This window comes from Lathamus discolor, chromosome 4 (genome assembly GCF_037157495.1).
Source record: "Lathamus discolor isolate bLatDis1 chromosome 4, bLatDis1.hap1, whole genome shotgun sequence".
NCBI classification, from domain to species: domain Eukaryota; kingdom Metazoa; phylum Chordata; class Aves; order Psittaciformes; family Psittacidae; genus Lathamus; species Lathamus discolor.
Genome location: NC_088887.1, coordinates 101,824,690 through 101,849,786, shown reverse-complemented (window position 1 = coordinate 101,849,786; position 25,097 = coordinate 101,824,690). Strand labels below are relative to the sequence as shown.

The 25,097-nt window shown below is 41.7% G+C and overlaps 2 protein-coding genes across 2 annotated transcripts in view; both read left to right on the top strand.

The window, feature by feature from the left end:
* Window positions 1-8,980: 8,980 nt before the first annotated feature.
* Window positions 8,981-20,698, top strand: LOC136013399 (FRAS1-related extracellular matrix protein 2-like). The gene is made up of 3 exons (XM_065677162.1): window positions 8,981-14,135; window positions 19,908-19,997; window positions 20,547-20,698. The coding sequence occupies exons 1-3, from the start codon at window positions 8,981-8,983 to the stop codon at window positions 20,585-20,587; spliced, it is 5,286 nt and encodes a 1,761-aa protein (XP_065533234.1). The 3' UTR covers window positions 20,588-20,698.
* Window positions 20,699-22,799: 2,101 nt separating this feature from the next.
* The window catches only part of LOC136013398 (FRAS1-related extracellular matrix protein 2-like), a 114,630-nt gene continuing 112,332 nt past the window's right edge, over window positions 22,800-25,097 (top strand). The window contains exon 1 of the mRNA XM_065677161.1: window positions 22,800-22,901. Coding sequence (XP_065533233.1) covers window positions 22,800-22,901 — 102 coding nt within the window. The remainder of the gene's footprint in view (window positions 22,902-25,097) is intronic.

Below are 25,097 nucleotides of genomic sequence, written 5' to 3'. Positions count from 1 at the left end.
TTGTTTCATTTTATGACACATACCATGGTGCTCTGAATCATTAAAAGCATTTGATGTGAGGATACCTGACAGCTTGTTTAACTGAAGTTCCGAACCTAATTTAACAATCCTTACCATGGAACATGACTGCATACTATACCAAATGCACAGTGTGTCATGTTTATAGTATAGGGGTATATAAAAAATATTTAGTCGCTAGAAAAGAGTTCTGTTAATAGGAAAAAATCAACATCTTGCCACAGATATAGTCAAATAATTTTAAATATTATTACTAAATATATTTCTGTGAGCTGCACTGTTTTCAACAATCTAACTTACTCACTGTCTTGGGTTCAGTGAGTGAGTGAGTGTGTGGCTGCATGGTTCTGAGTTACCAGCTGGGCTTAAACCACAATACTCACCCACAAACATACTTCCTTCCATTAGACCAGCAGCCATCCAAAACATGTAAAAAACAAGACAGCAACATCTAGATATTGCTGCAATTGTTTTGAGAAGAACAATATCATACTCATGATATTAAAGCCTCTTGAACACTGAGATCACTCCTCTAGAGAAAAATGGATTAGCTCTTCGAATGAGCTACCTTAGTATGATCTAAGTCCTTGGTGCAATACAATCTTTCCCTAACACTGACCATTCAGCTAAACACAAAATGCAGAAAATGATTAATCATTGTAACCCATAATAGAGGAAGACCATCCTCTAATGAAAGTTCAGCATGCATGGCTTCATTCTGTATGGACTAACCAACTTTTCTCTCAAGCTGCCTCATAGACTTACCATAAGTAAATTAATTTTTGGCAAATATTTTTAATTCTCTGTTTCTGCAGCAGGCCAGGACATAAGAGAGGCTTACACAGTTAGAGGGTTTTCTATTTTTCACCAATAATTTCTATTAAATCTGTTAAAAGTTATTACGTTTATGTACAAGTCTTCCTTTGCTAATTTAAGGGGGAACACTTAAATCATAATAGCCAGAACACTGCCACTACCAGTCAAAGATATTAAAATGTAGTCACCAAAGAGGAATAGACTACTTCAAAAAGTTTCACCTCAGACACTTATAACATCTGTGCTAGAATGAAATAAATTTAAACTCCTACTTTTTAAACTCATAGTTCTTAATACAGAAATCAAACATGGATTCATGAACAACTCTGTCATGAAAGCTAGAATTTGATTCTTTTTATCCTTTTGAGAACATTGCACCATCAACTGAATAACTTAACTTTAGTACCAACAAAGTGAGCCCTGGTCTTTCAGCCATTAATGTTTTCTGCAGGTGGTATCCATTCCACTCATAAAATGTCAAAATGCACACAAGCCACAGTACAAAACAGCTATACTGAGAAGCCATTATTCATCCTCTCTGGAAGTAGAAGAACGTGGACAGAGAGGAAGAGAAATAAATCTTTGTTGCATTTTTTATAACAACAGGCACGTGTTACCAGGAAAAAAAAAAAAAAAAAGGAACAAATCACAATATTGCATGCGGCTTAACAAGAAAATATGTATTTGAAGGGCATTTGTGGGACAGGAAGAGTTAAATAACTTAGCCTGGATGGCAGTAGCTTCCATTCTGTTTTCTTTTTCAAACAAAGGTGGGACAGGAAGAGTTAAATAACTTAGCCTGGATGGCAGTAGCTTCCATTCTGTTTTCTTTTTCAAACAAAGTGGTGTCAGGAATGTTTCCCTACTTATTTCATTAATAAAATGTATAAGCACTTGGCTGTACTTGAATTTCAGTGATTTGCAATTAAGTCCTGACAGTAAGAGTTAGAGCAGATAACCAGCACAAACACAGGTTGAAGTTTAAAAAAAAAAAAAAAAAAAATTAAAAATGGCACTCAAGATAAATGTATACACATGGAAGATTTTACTGTCTGGACCTCCACCAGATATTACGTATTTACATATAAGCAATAAAAGCGTTAACAATAATTCCTTGTTAATACATAAGTTTAGTTATAATTATATGTATTGGGTTTTGATGGCAAGGTTTCAGCAGCAGCGGGTCTACAGGTGTGGCTTCTGTGAAATGCTGGTAGAAGCTTCCCCTTTGTCCAAATAGAGCCAATTCCAGACAGCTCTAAGATGGAGCCATCAGTGGCCAAGACTGAGCCCATTAGCGATGGTGGTAGCACCCCTAGGGTAATATGTATAAGAAAGGGGGAAAGTTACAACTGGGGAGAGGATAAAGAATACGTGAGAGAAACAATCTGCAGATAGCAAGGTCAGCGCAGAAGGATGGTAGGAGGTGCTCCAGGTGCCAGAGCAGAGATTCCCCAGCAGCTCATGGTGCAGACCATTGTAAGGCAGGCTGTGCCCCTGCAGTCCATGGAGGTCCACGGTGGAGCAGATATTCACCTGCAGCTCATGGAAGACCCCATGCTGGAGCAGTCTGTTCCTGAAGGACTACACCCCATGAAAAGGACTCACACTGGAGCAGTTCATGAAGAACTGCAGCCTATGGGAAGGACCTCTACAGTTCTCCAGAAGGTCTCCTGCGGGAGGGACTGCACACTTAAGCACGGAAAGAGTGTGAAGAGTCTTCCCCTTGAGGAAGAAGGAGTGGTAGAGACACCCTGTGATGAGCTGACCACAACCCCCATTCCCTGTCTTCCTGCGCCACTGGGAAGTGGAGACAGAGAAACTGGGAGTGAAGTTGAGCCTAGAAAGAAGGGAGGGGGCAGGGAAGGTGATTTTAGGATTTGGTTTTATTTCTCATTATCCTCTTCTGATGTGATTAGCAATAAATTAATTTCCCCTAGCTGAGTCTCATTTGCCCATGGTGGTAATAGGTGAGTGATCTCTCCCTGTCCTTATCTCAACTCACAAATATTTTGTAATACTTTCTCTCCACTGTCGAGTTGAGAAAGAGAGTGACAGAGCAGCTTTGGTGGGCACCTGGTATCCAGTGTCAACCCACCACATTATAATTTATATAAGTGTAGTCTAACACAATATATACCCATACCAACACATAGCTAATCTGGATTGCGTGCTGAGATAACCTTCTCATTGATAACAGCATTTGGCCAGTTCCTGTCAAGAACATTTCCAGCCCCTCACCAATTTCATCCAAGGGAAACCTGAGAGAAGACTCAAAAAGTCTAGGTCTTTAAAACCTTTTTCAAAACAGCTATGTTGCTTATAGTGTCTTTATTGTTGCCTTCACTACACATCAAAGAACATGTGTGTGTGTCAGTGTTTATTTAAATGTAATGTTATAAATTCCATAATAACAGTAAAAAACTTTAAAGAGTCCAAACACAAGGCATAAACCATTGGTAAGGAAGTTTGATGGAACTATTTATTTACTTTAGTAAATTAACAAGTATTTTGTCATTCTTAATGGGTGATCAAGAAATTGTATTTTGGCTTGGAAACAAAAAGTAAGAATGATCAAAAGGTGGAGGAGAAAAACTGTAAAGGAAACCACACTGCTTCTGATGAGATTTAAACTGGGAAGGAGCTTGAAGAAGGTTGACTTGAAAAGTAGGTTTACAAAGAGCCCAGGTTGAAGTAATAGTGCTAGAGACATGGAGGGTGGGCAGGGTGCCAGTGAAAGAATTACTGGGTGCTGGTGAAAAGAATTACTGGGGCAGCAGCAGAAGAAACATCTTAAGGTGCTAAGGCAAAAATCCAAGAAGAGCTTTAGAAACATGGAGGGTGACTTCGTATTAGGTTTTGGAGTGAATGTTGGCTGTGTTTTGTGGTCACATTTAATATAAGTACATGAAATGTAGAAACCAGCATTATCCTCACCCCAGCATCGACAGAAAACAATTTTGAGAATAGGCTATGTAGTAGTTTCACTAGTCATAGAATGAAACTTTACCTTGACAGTAGCCAGTGATGTTTTTTCATACTACAAGAGAAAGATTTACCTGGGGCAGACGGAAATGAAACTATGGATGTAAGATTTAGTGGTGTTGGACATTTCAAGAACATCTCTGCCTGCAGGACAACAGATATTGGGACTGAAACAAGTCATGAAAGAAATGGAGAACAGGTTCAAGAGAACGCCACATTTACAGCGTGATGGTAAAGACATCTCGGGAACAAGAGAGAGGACTCTTGAGTCAACTATCTGCCTCTGGAAACACCTGGCAGAAAGAGGATGACTGAAAGTTACACATTAGCAATACTCTTGCATATACTCAGGCAAAAAGCTATGTGTGATAATTTACAAATATCCATTTCTGCAATAACTTATTAATGAAATAAAAAAAAGTGATTATGTAAGCAACAGAAAGGCTGTTGGTTAACTGCAGCTAAACACAGGGAACTGAGACACTCTTATCTGGCTGATTTAACATTTTCAAATTTTTACTCTGCTTCCGCAGACTATACAGGATTGTTCTTTGCTCTTTGTACACCAAATCACCAGTCCTATTGTGAATTATGAAGATTTTCTCTGTGCCACAGTAGGTACTGCACACCTTGCTCTTACACAGCCTTCAAAGCTGAATAGCAATAGCAAAATTACTTATACAACTCATTAGTGTTCAAATACTCCCATGAATCTCATTTCCTGTTTCCCGCTGCTCTCTTAATTTCCTAGGCAAGATAGTTACTATACATTGCCAAGAGATGGCACATCTTTCTGAACCTGTAAGTTATGAAATAGTCATGCTATCTCTTTGGAAAATGCTAAAACCCCCTGATGTTTCTATGTCATATTTAGTCTCCTTTCCCAGTATTTAATCATCAAAATTATTTCACTTTTACTAATTCAGTAGATTCATCATTAAGTCCAAAGCTGTTATGAAAAGTAATGCAATAATAGAAATCAGACTTTGCTACCGTTAAGTTGTTAAGATTATACCATATCAACAGAGGGCAGTCTTTGATAACTATAAATTTATATGTCGACTTGGTGAAAAGTAAACTTCTGCTTGACTTACAAGGGAACTGTGAGTTGTGGGAGCGTCAATAAGTAATATAAATCTGTGATCCATTATCAAAAGCAGAAGCCAGATGCCCTCAGAAAGGGTTGTGTTTAAAATAAGAATAAATTTGTAGTAATTTTTAAATAAATAAATGTCTTAAAATATAGATTTATCCTGATGAAAATCACAGGTAATTTATTTCAAAAGAAAAATTCATCATTAGATTTCCATGAGCACACATTTATTAATGCTTTATTATATGAGAAGGTCTTCTTTGTATTAAAGATTTCTCTTTCTGTTTAGACTCAGAAATATATAGTAGTAGTACAGCAGAGCTGCAAGGATATGCAGACACTTTTTTTCCCCATGTCAAATACCAGTTACTTTATTCACCAAAAAATTATTTTAAAAGATCAATGGACTCCTTATTGGGCCCAATTCATATTTGTTACACTGAATTCAGAGATGACTGGTAGGCAAATGCTCTGCATTTACAGCTATGTCTCTAGATCAGAATTTAGCCAAGATGAATTTTCTGCAAGTACAATCTGAACACAAACGTTGGCACAAGCCAACCAGTCAGAAACTCAAGGAGAATTTGATAAAAAAATCTTATCAACTTTATAATCTGGAGCATTTTTTATTTTATGCTGTGCTGTGAAAAGAAAAAAACCCTACATCTTGCACATTGGACTTGGAGTGTGGCACAAGAGCTCATTGACTTGTTTGATAAGACAGCAACTGCTAAAAATAGAGGACTTCTGCTGTTTGTCCCTGGAGATTTATTAATTGATGATGGTGATAACAGGGATCAAACAACCTGACCATATATCTACCAAAAATAAGAAATTTCTATATCAGAGATGGGTCAAACCCATCCCTTCAATACTACACTCTTGATCTTTTTTTCTTCCAGTTAAGAAGCTAAATATCTCAATAATTTATTTGTTCAAATACATGCCTTCATTCATTTTCAAGTTATTTCAAAAACTATTCCTTCATCTACCAGATTTCTACAACTCTCTTTACCAGTTGAAGAGATGTCCCAGATATGATCTCTTGACAGACATCACGATAAATATTGGACTGACTTTTAACAGAGAAGAGATTGCTCTGTTACAAACATGGTTCAAAACACATCATCATCAAGGACAAAATATTTTAAAAGTACATGCTTACCTGCCATCTCTAACAGTCCAAGAATATAACAATCTTCTTTTTTTCTGCTAGAACAACAAATTTAAAAAGCAGATACCATGTGTAACTGATTCATTACCCTTCTGATTCATTACCCAAGTCTCTCTACACACGGATATTTGCATACACACACATGGTTTGAGTGTCAAACACCGCAAAATGGAATTTATTATGAAAAACAGAATGTTTTTTCTCCCTTGAAGTGAATAAATATGAAGATTTGTCCTATTTTGGAATCAAGCGTAAACTGTATACATTCCTTTAATAAGTTAAATTATGAGTCTCACCCCAATGGTACCTTCTAATCTCTGCACTGGATCACTTGGTTTTGGGTGTTTTTTTCTGTTTTGTTTGGTTGGTTGGTTGGTTTTGGTTTTGTTTTTTTTTTTTTGGGGGGGGGGATTTTGGGGTTTCTTTTGTGTGGGTTTTTTTTTCTTTTTTTGTTGTTGTGTTTGGTTTTTGTTTGTTTGTTTGTTGTTGTTGTCTTTTTGTTTTTGTTGTTTTTTTTTTCCTTTGGGTTAGTATACTATTTATTTACTTGTTTTAAAACAGAACCCAGGACTTGACATTAGACCATTATATCTGGGCAATTTCAGTCACTCCATTCTGAATATTGTTACCTCTGACAAGAGATACTAACACCATTTTTTGAAACTATGTGGGTTCCTTGGTCCTGGGACTCAACGTTTTCCACTGAATTATCTTCATTAGATGCTTAGAAATAAGATATTGACTTGCTGAAATCCAGGGCGAATGCCTCATAAGGGTGGAGAAATGGTACTAGTGTTACTTACTAGGTATCTAACTAATAGAATCACTACCTCCTACAGCAGCATCCAACTTGGTAACCCAGTACAGACTTGTTTAACAAAATAGATTTCTGCAGTTTTCCACAGTGTGCAGGTGCACCTAACACGTGAGGTGATGGTCTGTGGTGGCTCCCCATTTAACTCATCCCTGGAGAGTCCTGCTTTGGCTGCTCCCCAGAAGGTCCTGCTTTGGTTCCTACCCAGAAAGTTCTGCTTTAGAACTCCCCAGAAAAGTCTTGACCCTTGGAGACCTTTCTAAATATTGCTGGACACTTCTTCCGATGTAAGCTGGCCCCCTGCGTCAGAATGAGTGTGCATTTTTGTCAGTATAAAAGCCCAAGCCTCATGCTATGCGAGAATGCAGAACTTCATACCATCCAGGTTAACGTTGCCTCTGCAGTGACGATCGCCACAGTAGAGCCTACCTCCTCACACTGCGATGGTGATCCTTGGAGCTGGTTTCCTGATCGTCTTCACAGGGTCCTTGGGGTTGGTAAGGTATACACTCTTCAGAAATATCCTTTACTGTATCTGTTAGATTCTCTATATTTTCCTATATTAATAAACTAGTTGAGAGTTTTCTATTTGTCTCTTATTTTCTCTCACCTGGAATCCTTGAACTCTGGAACACACAGGTAAGTGAATAACAGAATACAAAAGTAAGTCTCAAATTACAATAATCCAGTGTTGTGGCACAGATGTCCACCGATATTCACCTCCCACGAACCAAGCTGAATTATTTGTTGGAATGAATACTTATACATAAATGTGATTGATTGGGCCCACACCTGAAATACCGAATTTGGGATTTCCACACAGGAAACAAGATCGCATGTCGTAATGTTGCTCTACCACCAAAGAACGACTTCAAAGATTATTTAAAAAGAAGGCACCACAATTTACACAGTCACTTCCAAACAGCCTTGGGTCGTCTTTGAGTATGTTCCTTCTCAGTATTTTGTGCTTTTCTGTTGTTAGGAACCTGTTTAAAGCAGGTTGTGGATCACATTTCATCAACAAGAAAGAATATTAGCAGGTGTGAGAGAAGACGAATAAAAAGCCAGAGCCTGCCATTAGGAATTCGAAAAGGCAAGTAACTCCCGGAAAACTTAAGCTGTTAGTACGCTTTTAACTGCAGACTCAAGGTGGCAGGCACGCTGTAAGGCTTTTATTCACTCACCGCTGCGACTACGCACGTTTGAGGAATAGAGCTGGGTACTAACTAGGGTGTTTTGCCCCGGAGCTATTTATCCCCTTTTTTTCTGGCTCAAAGGCAGGCGGTGCCGGCAGCCGGGTCTCGCCCCGTCACCCTGCAGCCTCCCGCCGCTCCGGCGTCATCCCCTGGCCGCTTCTCATTGCGTGACCCCCCCCGGTTTCCCTCAGGCACTTTCCTCCGTCCCCGTTAACCCGCCTCGGCTCTCGGGCAACCCCGCTCTAACTGAAGGGGACCGGGTGCGTCACCCCGCTGCCACCGCCCCGTGCTCCTGCCCCCTGAAGGGAAGGGGAGCCCGAGCCACTCTAGTTCTGCCCTAGGGCGCCAAGATTTAAGGCGAGAGCGGAGAGCTTTGGTACAGGGGTGCGGAGGAAAAGCGGCGGAGAGCTCCCGCTTTTGGCAGAGGTGTGCTTCTCCGCTGTGGGCAAGCAGTACCGCCCTCCCCAAGGCACGGCGCCAGCGGTGGCTGCCGGCAAAGAGATCGCGCGTCCCGCTTCCCCTTTCTCCCCACTCCCGCACAGGCAGAGCTCTGCCCACCGCGCTCCGAGCACCCTCTCCTCAGCAACCTGCTGAGGGCCATGGGAGGGACGAGGAGGTTGTCCCGATGTAGCTTGCAAGATTGGCAAGCAGCTCTGTCCAATCACGTCTGGCGGACTCGCCCCCCGCCGCTGCCTATTGGCAGCTTGTAGGTGCAGGGCGGGTCTTCGCAGTTCGCGGTGCCCCCCTCCGGAGCGGAGCGCGCTCCACTCAGAGCGCCGCGTGTGCGTGACGGGAGCATCTCTGGACTGGCCGCACCGGTGGCGGGAGCGGGGCTGCGGCTCGGCACCCTCGGGAGCTCCCAGCAATTCGCTCTGCCCGCAACGATGATGCAGGCTCTCCCCGCCGCGCCGTGGCGGCTGCTGCTCGGCTTGCTGCTGCTGACCGGCTGCGTCCGGGTCGGGTTGTCGGAGCCGCCGCCAGGCAGTGCCGCAGTCGCCTTGCCCTGGGCGCCGGAGGCGGACCCCGTCGTGGTGGCCAACCGCGGGCTGCGGGTGCCCCTGGGCCGCTCTGCCTGGCTGGACCCCACGCGGGACCTGGTGCTGCAGGTGCAGCCTGGTGACCGGTGCCACCTCACCGTGCTGGACGAGGACCCGCTGTGGCAGCGCCCTGGCCGGCTGAGCCCCCGGCGCTTCCCCTGCGACTTCGGGGCCCGTGAGGTGCAGTACTCCCACCTGGGCGGCCGCAGCCCAGCGCGGGACCGCGTCCGCCTGCAGCTGCGCTACGACTCGCCGAACCGCGCCCTGGTGCTGCCCCTGGTGCTGGAGGTGGAGGTGCTCTTCACCCAGCTGGAGATCGTCACCCGCAACCTGCCCCTCACCGTGGAGCGCCTGCGGGGCACCAGCAACCCGCTGGACGCCCGCAGCCTGGAGTTCGCCTTCGAGCCGGGCCGGCAGCGCTGCCGGGTGGGCCTGCTGCCGCCGCTGGCCGGGCTGCCCCGCTACGGAGAGATCCTCAACTACCCCCAGGCGGAGGTTCCGCCGGCGGCAGCCGCCGCGGGTGAGGAACCGGCGGCGGGCGGCCCCGTTCCCGCCTCGATGTGGGACTGCGAGGAGTTCCTGCGCCTGGGGCTGCGTTACCGCCACACGGCAGCCGGCGGCTCTCCCAACCGTGACCTGGTGCCGCTGGTGGCAGAGCTGCGGGAGGCGGCAGGTGGCGGGGCACTGCTGAAGCGTGAGTACTTCCAGGTGCTGGTGCGGATCCGGGCCGGGACTGAGAATGTGGCCCCCAAACCCAGCTTCTTTGCCATGCTCATGATGGAGGTTGACCAGTTTGTCCTCACTGCACTCACACCCGACATGCTGGCAGCTGAGGATACCGAGTCACCACCAGACCTGCTGATCTTCAACATCACCTCTCCCTTTGGCCCTGGCCAGGGCCACATGGTCAGCACAGATGACCGGAGCTTGCCAGTTTTTTCCTTCAGTCAGCAAGATGTGAGGGAGCTACACATTGCCTACCAGCCCCCCATGGAGGACTCGGATCGGGAACGGCTCTTTGAGCTTGAGCTGGAGGTATTGGACCCAGAGGGTGCTGCCTCAGAGCCCTTCACCTTTGTGATTGTGGTGAAGCCCATGAACACCCTAGCACCTGTGGTGACCCGCAACACTGGCCTTGTGCTCTATGAGGGGCAGTCACGGCCTCTTTCAGGCCCTGGTCCAAGCCCCAGTTTGGTGATCAGTGATGAAGATGACCTTGAGCAGGTGCGGGTGAGTGTGGTGGCAGGGCTGAGGCATGGCCACCTCACTCTCCTGGAGGACACTGCAGCACCTGCAGCCCCTCGCAAGCATTTCACAGTGGCTGAGCTGGCAGCAGGCCGGGTCATTTACCAGCATGACGGCAGCGAGTCTCCACTCAGTGACAACTTGGTGCTGCGGCTGGAGGATGGTGGATCTCGCCATCGTGTTGAGTTCCTTTTCCCTATTACCCTGGTGCCCACTGATGACCAGCCACCCCTACTCAATGCTAACACAGGGCTGGCCATGGCTGAGGGTGAAACAGTGCCCATCACCACCCGTGCTCTTAGCGCCACAGACATTGATTCTCAGGATGCCATCCTGCTCTTCACAGTGGAGTCTGGCCCCACTGCAGGGCAGCTTCTCCTCCGTCAAGCACTACCGCCTCCTGGCTGGGAAGAGGAGGAAGAAGACGAGGGATTTTCTTGGAGGAGGGTGCCAAGTTTAGGGGGAAGCTCTGTAATCTATGAAAAGCCAGTGAGAGAGTGGCTGCAGCAGGACATTGCTGAAGGGCGTCTCTATTACCACCACTTGGGGCCTCACAGCCCTGGCCCTGGGGTTGTGTTGGACCAGTTCATATTTAGAGTCCAGGATGACAATGACCCACCCAACCGCTCTGGACTACAGACTTTTGTGATCCGGGTTCATCCCATCGACAGATTAGCCCCTGAACTGCATAGCAGCAGCAGCCTGCACTTAATAGTTGCAGAGCAGCAGGTGACCCCACTGCGGAGGAAGCACTTGTGTTACACAGATCAGGATTCAGGGGATCGTGAACTCCGCTACACAATAACTCAGCCCCCCACTGACACTAACCATCCGCCAGATGTATATGGAGCCCGCCTTGGATCCCTTGTGCTGACTGAGGATCACTCTGTGGAAGTTACCCACTTTACCCAAGCCCAGATCAATCATCACAAGATCTCATACCGTCCCCCTCAGGAAGAACTGGGGGTGGCTCCTCATTTGATTCAGTTTCAGTATCAAGTGCAAGATGCAGCTGGCAATGCAGCTGATGGGACTTTCACCATCTATCTGCAACCTGTGGATAACCAGCCTCCTGAAATCACTAATACTGGCTTCACTTTGCCTGAAGGAGGCAGCCATGTCCTTAGTCCAACTGAGCTGGATGCCAGTGACACGGACACTGAACTTACCCATCTCAGATTTATCCTGACCCAGGCTCCCCGTTATGGCCAGTTGCAACTCTCTGGATACAGTTTGATTCCAGGAGGTGTCTTTGGCCTGGATGATATCAGACAAGGGAGGGTGGTGTATGTGCACGGTGGAGCTGAGACCAACAGTGATACCTGTAGGCTTGATGTGAGTGATGGGGTTCATTTTGTGCCCATCACACTGAAGATGAACGTGCACCCAGTTGATGATGAGGTTCCTACGCTGCGGTTGCCCCCAGGCACTCTTGGTTCCTACCTGGATGTGCTGGAGAATGGTGCTGCAGAAATCACTGCTAATGTCATTCAGGGCACAGATGAGGATACAGATGACCTAATGTTGACTTTCATTGTAGAAGATCCTCCACAGCATGGAAACATCCTGGTCCAAGGAGTACCTGCAGAGAGATTTTCCCAGAGAGATCTGCTGGATGGTGTTGTGGTATATGCTCACACTGGTGGTGAAATAGGCCTTCTGCCCAAAGTAGATACCTTCAATCTTACCTTGTCTGACCTGTCTGAGGAGTGGAATGTCAGGGGCAATGTTGTTCAAGGAGTTTCAGTCTTGGTGACCATTCTTCCTGTTGACACTCAAGCCCCAGAGGTTTTTGTAGGAGAGCAGTTCATGGTAACAGAAGGTGACAAACGGGTCATTACTTCTGCTCACCTTAGGGCTGAAGATGTGGATACTCCTAATGACGATATACTTTGCACTATTGTTGCTCAGCCTGCATCTGGGTATGTAGAGAACATATCTCCAGCCCCAGGATCTGAAAAATCCAGAGCAGGCGTAGCTGTAAGTGCTTTTACCTTGAAAGACCTCCGTCAAGGACATATTTTTTATGTCCAAAGTATACATAAGGGTGTTGAGCCTGTTGAAGACAGATTTGCTTTCCGCTGTTCTGATGGCATTAACTTTTCCCCAAAACGTTTTTTCCCTGTTGCTATTATGCCAGTCAATGATGAAGAGCCTGAGATCTTTGTGCGAGAGTTTGTTGTGATGGAAGGCATGAGCCTGGTTGTTGATACTCCTATTCTCAATGCAGCTGATGCAGACATCCCTGCTGATGAATTAATGTTTACAGTCATCAGGCTTCCTAGGCATGGCCACATTGTGAACCAGCTGGTGAATGGAACTGTCCTAGTGGAGAGCTTCACCTTGGATCAGATAACAGAGAGCTCCAACATACTCTATGAACATGATGACTCTGAGACAAAGGAGGACAGTTTTGAGGTGACACTCACAGATGGTAAACATACCATTAGGAAAACAGTACTCATCATGATTATTCCTGTAGATGATGAGACACCCAGAATGGCCATCAATGATGGTTTGGAAATTGAAATAGGAGAAACTAGAACTATTCATAACAGAATATTGAAGGCTACTGACCTGGATTCTGAAGACAAAACCTTGACATACATTATAAGATATGGGCCAGGACAAGGCCTCCTGCAGAAAATCAAGCCTTCAGGTGGAGTTGAGAATATCACCCTGGGGATGAATTTCACCCAAGATGAAGTGGATAGAAACTTAATTCAATATATGCATTTTGGCCAAGGAGGAGTTCGTGATCTTATCAAGTTTGATGTGACAGACGGAATAAATCCACTCATTGACCGCTACTTTTATGTCACGATAGGTAGCATTGATATTGTCTTCCCAGATGTAATCAGCAAAGGGGTTTCTTTGAAAGAAGGAGGGAAGGTAACCCTAACTACTGATTTGCTTAGCACCAGTGACCTGAATAGTCCAGATGAGAACTTAGTTTTCACTATTACCAGAGCACCTGTTCGCGGTCATCTTGAATGCACAGATCAGCCTGGGGTACCCATCTCAACTTTTACTCAACTCTTATTAGCAGGCAATAAAGTCTATTACATTCATACTTCAGAAGATGAGGTGAAAATGGACAGCTTTGAGTTTGAGGTGACTGATGGCTATAACCCTGTGTTTCGTACTTTCAGGATTTCTATCAGTGATGTGGACAATAAGAAACCTGTCCTCACAATCAACAACCTGGTGGTGAGTGAAAATGAATGCAAACTGATAACCCCATTTGAATTGACTGCAGAAGACAGAGATACACCCGATGCATTGCTAAAATTTATCATCACTCAAATACCAGTTCACGGTCAGATCATGTTCAATAACTCCAAACCCGTCACCAGCTTCACTAAGCAAGATCTAAATGAAAATCTAATCAGCTACAAACATGATGGCACAGAATCAGTTGAAGATAGCTTCTCTTTCACTGTTACAGATGGCACTCATACTGATTTCTACGTCTTCCCCAACACTGTGTTTGAAACAAGGAAACCTCAGACTATGAAGATTCGAATAATGGCTGTGGACAACAGTGTACCTCAAATTGTAATAAATAAGGGTGCTCAGACTCTCCGTGCCCTGGCCACAGGTCACATCGGGTTTCTGATTACCAACAAGGTGCTCAAAGTGGAAGACAGGGACAGTTTACATGTTACTCTTAAGATCAGAATCACAGAGGGTCCACGCCATGGCTTCCTGATCCATCTGGGGAAAGGCAACCATAGCATCAGCCAGTTCACCCAAGGTATTACAATGCTCCATGCTTTCTATAAACTGCTGGAAATGTTACTTTTTAATGCTAAACTCTCTAATAATTGATGGGGAAAACTTTTCAGTAGTGACCTTATTTATAATGGCTTTATCATTTTTCAGTTCTGTTTATTAGTTATTGTACCTGTGACAGCTTTAAACAGGAAAGAGTGCCTGCCGGATGAACATCGAATAAAGGAGTGTCTTTGTTTAGGAGAGCTTACAGCCCGAACAACTGTGGTTTAGACTTTTTATCAATGATAGAATTTTGGATGACAGAATTAGGCTGCATGTGGTTTCAGATCTTTAGAGTCTGTGTGCCTTGTTTAAACAGTTTTATTTAGGAAATGTGATGGGAATGGCCAAGTTATTATTAACTAATGGTCATACCACAGCGAGTATATCAGTTGCTATACAGTGTGAATGCAGTTAACTATAAAAGCAAAATCACTTCCCAAACATGGGGAAATAATGTATTACAAGTGCATTTGTTGACTTAATTACACAAATCTTAACCACAAAGTGTTTGTGGTAAATTAAAAGGTAATGTAAATGTTTTAAATTTATATCAGTGCTCCTTTATATATGGAACTAAAATACTGAGTGGTATAAATAAGATGAAAACCACATGTGCTGTGTGTTCTAAAATAAAGCCTCAACACCAGGCTATAATGCAACTTTAATTGAAAAGAGAACATTAGCTGTTCTCCAGAGAAATTTCCATGTTACTTTGCAATGAGTTAATAGCAGGTTGATTAACAGTGAAATAAGGTTTCCTGGAGGCTTTTGCAGCTCTGGAGAGAACAAACAGCAGAACAGTATGAGGACTCAGAGCTAAAAGTGCCTAGACAGGCTGGGCTGTGTAGGTGATAAGGCTGGAGATTAATACTTGTAGTTGGCTGTATTTTATTTCACAGAGACCATACCATTATGTATTCCATGTTACAGTTTTGGCTGTAGTGAAGTTCTTGTCAGATATACCAAATCTTGCAAACAGGCATGATGAACTTCTGAATGGCTGAACTGCTGTTAAGTTTTGCAGAGTTAACGCTATGAAGAGGATGAGAAGGGACCAAACCATGTCTAAACTTTGGGAACCACCAAGGTTCTTTAAGTGTAAGGCTTCAGTAGTGAACTGCAAGTAGTATTAAGAATGTTGTCAGAATATGTGAAAAACAGAAGAGAATGGGAGTGAGCAAATAAGCAGATTATCACTTTTTCAGTGGGTTTTCTCTTACATTGGAGGATGTTGAATTATGGAGTGGATGGTCCTTGAAAGCAGACCACTGCATAGCACGGTGATATTCCTTTTTTTCTTTTTCTTTTTTTTTTTTTTTTTCCTGAAAGGGGTCACTCAGTAGAAGTACATGTTCCATTCTCTTTTTTGCCATGTGGCACCACTGAGGCTTTCAGTTGGCAGCCTGACTATATGTCAGGCTCATTGGTCTCTACGCAGGGTGTCTTAATATCCTGGGTATGCCTGAGCTGGCTGAGAAGCTTGCAACCCTTAGGAAAGGAATGGTTTGAAAGCTAGTGAGGATCTCCATAAAGTGATACAGCTTCACAGGTCCTTTGACAGTACTGGCACAAGCACGCTAATTAGTGCAGAGTTGGAGAGTGTTTTTAAGGAATACACATTTCTTCAGTAATTTTGTCCTTTGGTCGCTATGAGCAAATACCTCCTGAGCATCTGTGTTATTTCTGTGAAATCTGTCTTCAACTTCCTAAATGCTTGTTATGATGGTTTGTATTTTATGAAGCAAACACATAAAAATGTCTTATGAATGAAGGGCTAAACACTTGAGGGAGAAGAGGTGTCTGGAAAGGCTTCATGAAAAGCAGAAAGCATCAAGCTCACAGAGAGATCATGCATCTGTTGAAGGAAAGAGAATTTACTGAAAGTGAAAGTCATGGATTGAAAGGGCAGTGTCTTCCTTTTTCCTTAGATGCCCTCTTGTCTGTAGCTGCTTTGGGTATGTGAGAGGCTGTGAGTGTCAGGGAGGCAAAAATTCTTGTCTGAATCTAGAAGGCTGCAATTTTGAGAAGTAATGTGAGACACAGAGGTCTTATATAGACCAAGCTTCATACTCAAAACTCTGCATAGTTCACTGTTGTCGCTCCCCTTGTGGCCAACCACCATTAATGTGCAAAGCACTGTCAGATCCAAGATTTATGAATTTATGTGTATTTCATGCTTATGCTATACTAAGACAAATAATTTTCTAACATTTAGGGCAGAAGTGAACAAGGCCCTTTTTTATAATATCCTTCATGATCCTCATCCACTTACATCCGTTGCATATAAATCAGATTTTGTAGCCAGTCGTGATTAATAGTTTTGACTTTGGGATGCACCTATATTAGGACCTGATGTTACACACTTGCTTTTTTTTGTTTTGATCTCCCAAGTTTTTAGGGGTCTTATCCTGCCACGTGGGGCAACCTCTTACAAAATGCCGAACAGTTCTAGTTTCATAAATGTTACAGTCCCCCAATTTATGTTGGAAGGGGCCTCTGGAAGTCATTTGGTCCAACCCCTACTCAAAACTGGGCAACTTTGGAGTTGGATGAAGCTGTTAAGGGTCACATGCAGATGAATTTTGAAAGCTACTCAATAGCTGGTGAAGTCCATCCTAATACTTTTCCATCTCACATTCCCTGGATTTGGGCTTGTGGTTGTACGAACAGGCAGCCTTATCACTTTGAGTGAGGTTAACATTGATGAAATAAGATCCATTGTGTGCAAGCAGCTTGAGCAGTCTGGTTTTTCAGATTGCCAGTAGTGGAAAGAGAGGGCAGAGTGATTGTTTAGTAAACAGCTGTCTACTTTATGCTTGAGATTGCTTTTCAGTATCTGTCCACAAAACATTATCAAGCGCTAGGAAGGAAGTCATCCTAGATTTGCGAGATGAGCTTGCTTCCAGTCAAAATGTGGTTGTGCAGAATATAGTATGTCCATGAGATTTTTTGTGTAATTTGTTCAGGAACAATCGGTCTTGGTCTTCCTAATTAGCATGCATTAAATACTTCTGCCACAAGTACAGTAGGAAATCTTTTGCTTGTGAGGCTCATAGAGTTAATTGGGATTGGTCAAAGGGGGTATTAGAGTGTGGAAGAATTGATAAAAGATCCCCAAATACTTCAAATAGTTGGTGCTTTTTATTCATTTTTCTTTAATGTTAAAATAATCTGAATGAGAAAGAGGCAGGCAAATGACAGTAACAAAATAAAATACTCTTAAAATATGTTAAGCAGTTCCTGAGGTTATTCAATTCCTATCTGTCATTTCATGTTGCATCTGAAAGCAGCAGTTTTGATTATTTCTTTGTGCTTCATATTTAGTAGTTAGTAACAGTGAATGCAGGGAAAGCTTAAAGAAAAATGCTTGCCACATGGTAATTTCTCATCTAATGCTGTCCTAGAACAAAGCAAACATACAAAGGATATTGTCTATGCATAACTGTACTGCAGTTGTCTCTGCAAGCCAGGGCTGGAATTTGTTCATAGCAGATATCCATTAAGATTAGATAATTTGTTTAAAAGTGAAGAGAGTCTGCTAAGGAACTGCCAAGTCTTTCACATTTGAGAAATTTAGTGGTTTATAACAGATAGCTGATGTTTGTATGATGTTTTGAATGTACAAAGTGTGATGGACTGCTGAGCACTGTTTTGTGACTCCCCGGTCCCATGTGGCTAAGTTTGTGAGTAAGGGCCACGTCACATCCGAGAGCTGTGCAGGTGTACTGAGGAGCTGGGAAGAAATAGTGGAGAGTAAGGCTCTGCCTTGGCAATAATATAGCTTGGTCAATGTATCAGCACTCATGTAGCCTCCTGAGGCAAAAAATATCTAAATGGCTGCTTCAGCCAAATATGCAAAACTTTGCAAGCAGTGATTTTATTCAGCATTCACCTTGCTAATAGTTTTATCTTGTTTTTCAGGCAGTTGTTTTCAGGGAGACGAGTGAATTATGTTGCAAAGTGCATTTGTTTCTTGAATATATGTAACCTTTAATAATCACATCAATTTTGCAGGTCTTTCAAATAGGAAATCTGTGCCTTGATCCAGTAGAGATAATTATTTTTTTTAATGTTGGATGGATTTCAAAATTATACTGGAGAATTTCAGTATCACATGTATATTTAGCAGGCACTGTAGTTATACAATAATGAATTGTGCTTACAACTAGGCAAGCTCTAATATAACTTGTATAACCCAAATCAACTTTGGAAGGAAAGTGCAGAATTGCTCGAGTGACTGTGAACGTGTTCTTAGTAAACAGAAAACAGGTAATTCCTTTGAAATTCTTTTGACAAAATTTAGATGTTTGGATGTCAAGTGGCTTTTTCTGATGTGTTGGTCCTGGTCTGCCAAACACTGGCTCAAGAGTGTTGAGCCAATATACCTTTATATGTATTGGAACCATGGATTTTGAGAAGGTTGCCCTCATGGGCAGAGCTGAGCACTTGTATGTTTGCAGGATGAAAGATTTATTTGCTCCACTGACATGAAGACGTATTTGTTTGCATCCTCTTTGTAGCCCCGTGAATTTTTGATCTTTAACTGAAACATTTATGGAAGAGATTCTTCAGTGATATATATTTGCTGATAATGCTCTTAACTTGTTTGCCCTGGAAGATGTCTGGCTACTTTTGGAACTTAAGATTTTGAGGAGCTCTGACAAAAGTGCTTTTTGCTTCTTTTTACTAATGCATATGCCCTAACATGAGAGAACTTGGGTGGTACTTGAGTTCCACTTTAATGCTATTAATTTATAACACTTTTTCTTTAAAAAACTATCAGACATGGATTTTTTTCCAACAGCAGTCTTTCAAAGAAAATGTCAAAAAGTAGTTTTTATGTATTGCATGTTTCTTATCACTGTTCAAGGAAACCAGAAAGCACAATATTAAGAAATACTTTTTTACCTTTTACATACTTTTTTTTTTTATTGCAACTGATGATTCAAAATTGTGCATTGAATTGCTTCTTACTGAAGTCTTATCTGTCTACTTACATTGCATCTATTTGAATTCCTAAACCAACCAATCACTGTAAGTGTCTGAGCACTATTTATGGCAGTTCATATAGATTATATGCCATATCCTTTGAAAACATGCTGATAGGAGGGATGGTCTGGTGGAGAGGGCATTTTTGTGGGGGACTAAAGAGACTGAGATCTCTCTTTTACAGAATGTGTAAAGATATCCTATCCTAGCAGTCGAAAACATGCCAGAAGTAATCTAGTTTGGGGGTGGGGAAGTAGGGTGTTGTGGGTGTGAGCTAATTTGTCTTGCCTCTTGAATGGAGGGTAGAACTTCACATGGAAAATATCCTGGCTTTTGGTGCTGTTTCAGCCACAGGTTTTATGTGATCTGTACAGTACTACTCAGGATGAAGAATGACAGGATCAATATCTTAGAGGATATGCACCTCTATTTACAGAAATACATCACTAAAAATATGACATATTTCTGGCTGTTGAGCCCACATTTTTAAGCTTCCTTTCAGTTGTTTTTGTAAATACATCATAAAAGATGATGGCAAAAAAGAGGGCACTGGGGAGGGGGAAGTAAAGGGAGGGAGAACAAGTGGTATCTGTAAAACTTCAACACTGTTAATACTGAAATTCCTGAGCTCTGATGGAGAATCTTGACTTCTCTCTGTTGAAGATAAACAATTTAATATGTCTTTTTTTTTTTTTTAATAAAAACAGTTTCATGCCTTCAACATTTAAAATAAAATCTGTTTTTTCCTCACACTTTCTAGCTGACATTGATGACATGAAGATATGCTATGTTTTACGAGGGGGTGACAATGCCACCAGTGACATATTTCATTTCATGGTTGAAGACGGTGGTGAGTACCTATAAGATCTTGTGCTTTTGCTGTTCTTGAAAGTGAAGGAGCTTAGGTATACTTTGGGAGTTTAAAAACATTGAATTTAATTGAGGAAAGTCCATGTTACATCCTAGAATGTTATTTTTTTTAATGAATTTCTTATATTTTGAAGTATATCTGGTGATTACAAAGAGGCCTGTTGATAAAATGGTAATTGCATCTGATGAAAAAACACTCAGTCTACTCTAGTGAGAAAGTGAAATTCTAGAAGCTCACACAGATACCTGGGATTTCTGTATTTTTACTTTTGTATTCTGTCCAGGCTCTTGACACATAATTTCTCATAAGCCTTTTATCTTGAGATACTTCCTAAACTTTGATTTGCATGTATAGGTGCCTACACCTTTAAAGGTTCCAGGTAAAAGGCTATTCATATGAACACCTTGTCTAATGTACATGTTTCATAGAGTTCAAGTTCAGACTCTACCTACTTAACAGAATCCTCAATGGTTTGTCAAAGATCTTTGTCAGGTGACTTATGAGAATTCTCCTACTGTTATTTTGTAGGATTGTGGAGTATGAAAAAGGAAAGAATAAAACCATATTGAAAATACTGGTGAATACTCACTTAAGGAAAAATATATGTAAGGTTTTTTATTGTTGTTGTTTTTAAAGAACAAAAAAAAAAAGAACAGTTTAAGGAGCTAAAACCCCACATTAACAGGCCTATTTTTTCCATCCAAAGTCTGTACTTATTATGGATATTCCTGAGTGTAGATATTCCTGTGTGTGGTAACAGGTGGCTAGATTATGTTACTTTAATACTTTTTTTAATATGTGATATATAGCTCTATGAGTAATTGGAAATTAATTTTATTAGTTGATTTAATAATAAACTTCTTAGAAAAAAAATGTTCCAAGTTAGCTTATTGTCAGCTCGTGTGCTGAGCTTGTGTTACTGCTTCATAAGAAGCACAGCTAATTAACAGTATTTTGATCAGTGAACAGAGATTTGTCCTGTCTGTGACAGACTGAACAGTTTTGTCACCTTCTACCATTTCTGGGAGTGGGATATTAAAGCATGTTCTCCTTATCATTGTTTTGGACAAGAGCAGAAAAGAGAGTATTTCTAAGGACTCCTGAAAATGTCTTTGAAAATCTTTGCTTCATTAGAGAAGTAGTGAGATAACAGTTTGTAACACCTGACTTACTTTCCTTAAATGTTTTATTTTAACCAAGATATAGGTTAGAGAAATGTAAAGCTAAGTGAAGGTAATGGATCACAAAGTGCTGTATTTCCTTAGTAATAACAATGTTCTTATGGCAGGTGTCACAAAATGGTGACGTTCATGATTTTCTGTTGTTCTAGTAGGTGAACAAATACTCAGTCTTGATGTTTCAAGGTTTCATGTGATGGGAGTGATAGAAGCTGAAGAAAGTTTGTTCTTTGTGAACTGATTAACATCAGTTCTTAAAATGGAGTTGTTCCTTGAGAACCCAATGTTTGTGAGACTTCTGTCCATGCTATTTGAACACTTTCTAGTGGCAAATGTGTAAGTAGAGCAAATTGCATTTAATAGATTCTGACTTCATACCAAGAAATTTGTCTTTCATTGGAAAGCTTACCTGCCACATCTTCTTCTGCTTGGCAGAGTTGTAACAGCCTGTCCATTGTAACAGCATGCTGTTTTTCACAATACAAAGAACCTTTACAATATCAAGGTGCTTGCTGATTTTTTTTTTTTTTTTTTAGAGCCTTTGGAACTTGCGATGTTATCATTTTGCAGACTACTTAGCTAGATGGTCTTTGCTTTCCTGAGGCTAACTGTTGACACTGTGAGAAATGAGCTGTATTGCATTACAGAGTATTTCTGATTTTCTGCTTGACTGAAGGTGGTAAAACTGCATTTAAAGGGATGAAATTATGATCAAAACGTTAATATGAGCTCAAATTTACTACCATTGTCTTTAGCAATGAGTGAAAAAACCAGCAATATAATCTAGCTATATTTCCACCCTCTTCAGAAAGAAATCAAAGCTAGTGTTTTGCAGCTCAGGTGTATTTGGGCAGAATTTCAGTGGTATCAGAACTATTGTTTTTGTGGTTTTGATTTTAAGTCTGATCATAATAAGAGTTTGCGTGCAAGATCTGAGAGAAAGATGCAGCATAGACTACCAACATCCACAGTAGAATGGAACTCTTCAGACCTCTGTCTCGTGTATTGGGAACTTTGCAGTAGTTACAAGTTTGTGATGGCTACCACGCAGTGCCTAATGCTGTAAATGAGATAAGTGGGCACTTAAGCTGAAGAATTGTTCCCTAATCCATAAGTGATCCTGTTGAAATCAAAATTAAGAGGTGTTTCAAAATATGATTCCATTAATGAATATGTGTTCATGTTATTCAGCCAAAGTTATTTTGAACCAGTAAAAAAGAAAGAAAAAAACCCAAACCAAACCAAGGTACCTGCGTATTTTATATCTTCCAGTCCTCTCATGCCTTATAGAGAGGCAAATGCAACACCAGTCCCTGCTGTCTTCAAATAACATGAATTAGAATGTTGATTTTGCCCTATACCTCTAGTGTTGCCTGCAAAACACTTTCTTTGGTTTTTGGAATATTTGTTCATTGCCTATGAACTGCAAATAAGAGAAGAAGAGCATGGCTTTATCGCCATCTTCAGATACACATTATACTGCCACTCTTGTAGGCCTCTTCTATGGAATCATAGAATCATAGGATGATTTGGGTTGGAAAGGACCTTATGATCATCTAGTTCCAACTCCCATTCCACAGGCAGGGATGCCTTGCCCCAGACCATGTCACCTAAGGCTCTGTCCGACCTGGCCTTGAACACTGCCAGGGATGGAGCATTTGCCATGTCTTTGGGCAAGCTGTTCCAGTGCCTCGCCACCCTCACAGTAAAAAACTTCTTCCTTATATCTAATCTAAACTTCCTCTGTTTTAGTTTAAGCCCGTTACCCCTTGTCCTATCACTACAGTGCCTGATCAAGAGTCCTTTTCCAACACCCTTGTAGGCCCCTTTCAGATATTGGAAGGCTTCTAGGATATATGATATATATGGTATATGATGATAGTCTAATTGGGGCCCAAGTCTGTTATCTCAGGCAATTGCCTGAAGATCAAGCTCAAAGAGTCATCAAACTGTGTGGTGTGTATTTTGTTGTGGATCTAGAATTTTGTTTATTTTCTTATAGGTAGATAGCATTTATGGTAAGCAAGTTAGGGCGACAGCCTACGAGGTGGGTGACGTGAAAAGAAGCAAGTCAGTTCTCCGCCAGCTCTTGGCTCCTTGCCTGCTTAGTTTCTCAGCATGGGAGTGAGTGTACCAACCAAATCATGAGCTGGGAAAGCATTGAATATGGTACTGGGACAAACTTGTTTACCTACTGGCCAAGGGAGAAGACTGGAATCTAGACAAATGGAAAACAGCTCAGGGATTACGGCTGCCTTACGATAACTTGCTGATTATGACTAAGGAGAATAGAAATGGGCTCAATACGAAGAGAAAGGAAGGCCATTTAAGAATAAAAGGAAAGAAAGTGCTTAGAACTGTAATTAACAAATGAAAGCATATGCCTGCTGTATTCAAACCAAATTGGAGATTTCACCAAATGAACTGGTTGAGGTTTTAAACTCTGAGTGAGCCTTACTTTCAGCATCAGCATATGTATGGCTATAGTACTTTTCTGGCTTTGAATGTCATGTTTCATAAGAGCAATTAAAAAGTGAAATAAATTGAACACAATTCCGCTACTTATCACACAAATATTTTTTAAAGGTAGAAACGGTTTTTATTCCTCATATTAAGGGATTTTGCCTCAAGATGACCCACTATAAAGTGGGCGAGCTCTTGCATTTTTGTCATTCTTAGAACAAGAAGACACTATAGAATACTGGATGCTGCTAAGTTAGCTGTGTAATGTTTTGAAAGAAACTATTAACTTTTTAAAATTAACTATTTGAAACTTCATAGTAACAATCTGCTTTCTGTTATGTTTTGATTTTTGATCTTAAAATAATCCCGTGGAGATCTGTTGATACTGAAAAAGTGTTATGAGTCCATTTTAGCAAAACCTTGAAGAGAGCGTGGGATTTTCTTTTTCACAAAGTTTGCAAAATCGTGTCCGTAGAATCTCTTTCCTCAGAAGTGGTCTTCACGTTCCATTAAGGTGAAGAAAAAAACAGTGCTTAGCAAGTGCAAGCATGTGATGCTGGTGAATCTTGATGTTTATATTATTAACTTCTTAGTTCAGTGGTCAGTAAAGTAACCAATACTACCAGAAGGCAGGGAAAATGGGATTTTTATTCCCCCCCACCCGGGGAAGTAAAAAAAAAAAACCCAAGGAAATCCAGGCTGATAGTTGAACGCCTGTGTATATTTGTGGTACGTAAATTTGTATATTATTGAGAAATTCACTAGACTGAAGAAGAAGATCCAGCTGGAAATGACTGAGCCTTTTAATTAGTGAAAAACAGGCTCCCAGAGTAACTTAAATCTGATAAACTTAATGAGAAGCTGCAATGTGTGTGGCCACCTTGTATTACAGAAAGCTCGAGGAAACTGGATATGTATAGCACTGCCAAATATATACATAGAGTTGGTGCTTCAGCTATGCAAAATAGCATTAATCTGTGTGGAATGAAAGTTGACACAGAAATTAGCTCCAGTGTGTTAAGCTCTTGTGCCTGCTTCAGAAAACTGCGTGCTACAATTTCATGCTTTATCCCTTGTGATTTTTCTGAGGCATTTTTACTGCTTACATGAGAAACTAGCACTGAAAATGCAGTTAAAACTGAAGTCCGTCATTTACCTTCACTTTATGCTCTGCTTGTCTAAGATTTTTTGATGTCACTGTAGTAAGTTCTAATAATTAAATAAGAATATGCATCCAAATGCACATTTGTCCGGTCTGTAGGAGGTATTTTCTCATGAATTGTGCTGCTTCAAATAATGTGAAACTGGTTGAACTGGTTTAAGGCAAATTTTTGACGAGATTCTGCTGATTATATAGAGTAAAACAAACACACCCAAAAGCCAGCACTAAACTGAAACCCCAGCACAAACCCTCCAGAGTCAGTATCAGAGTCCAGTA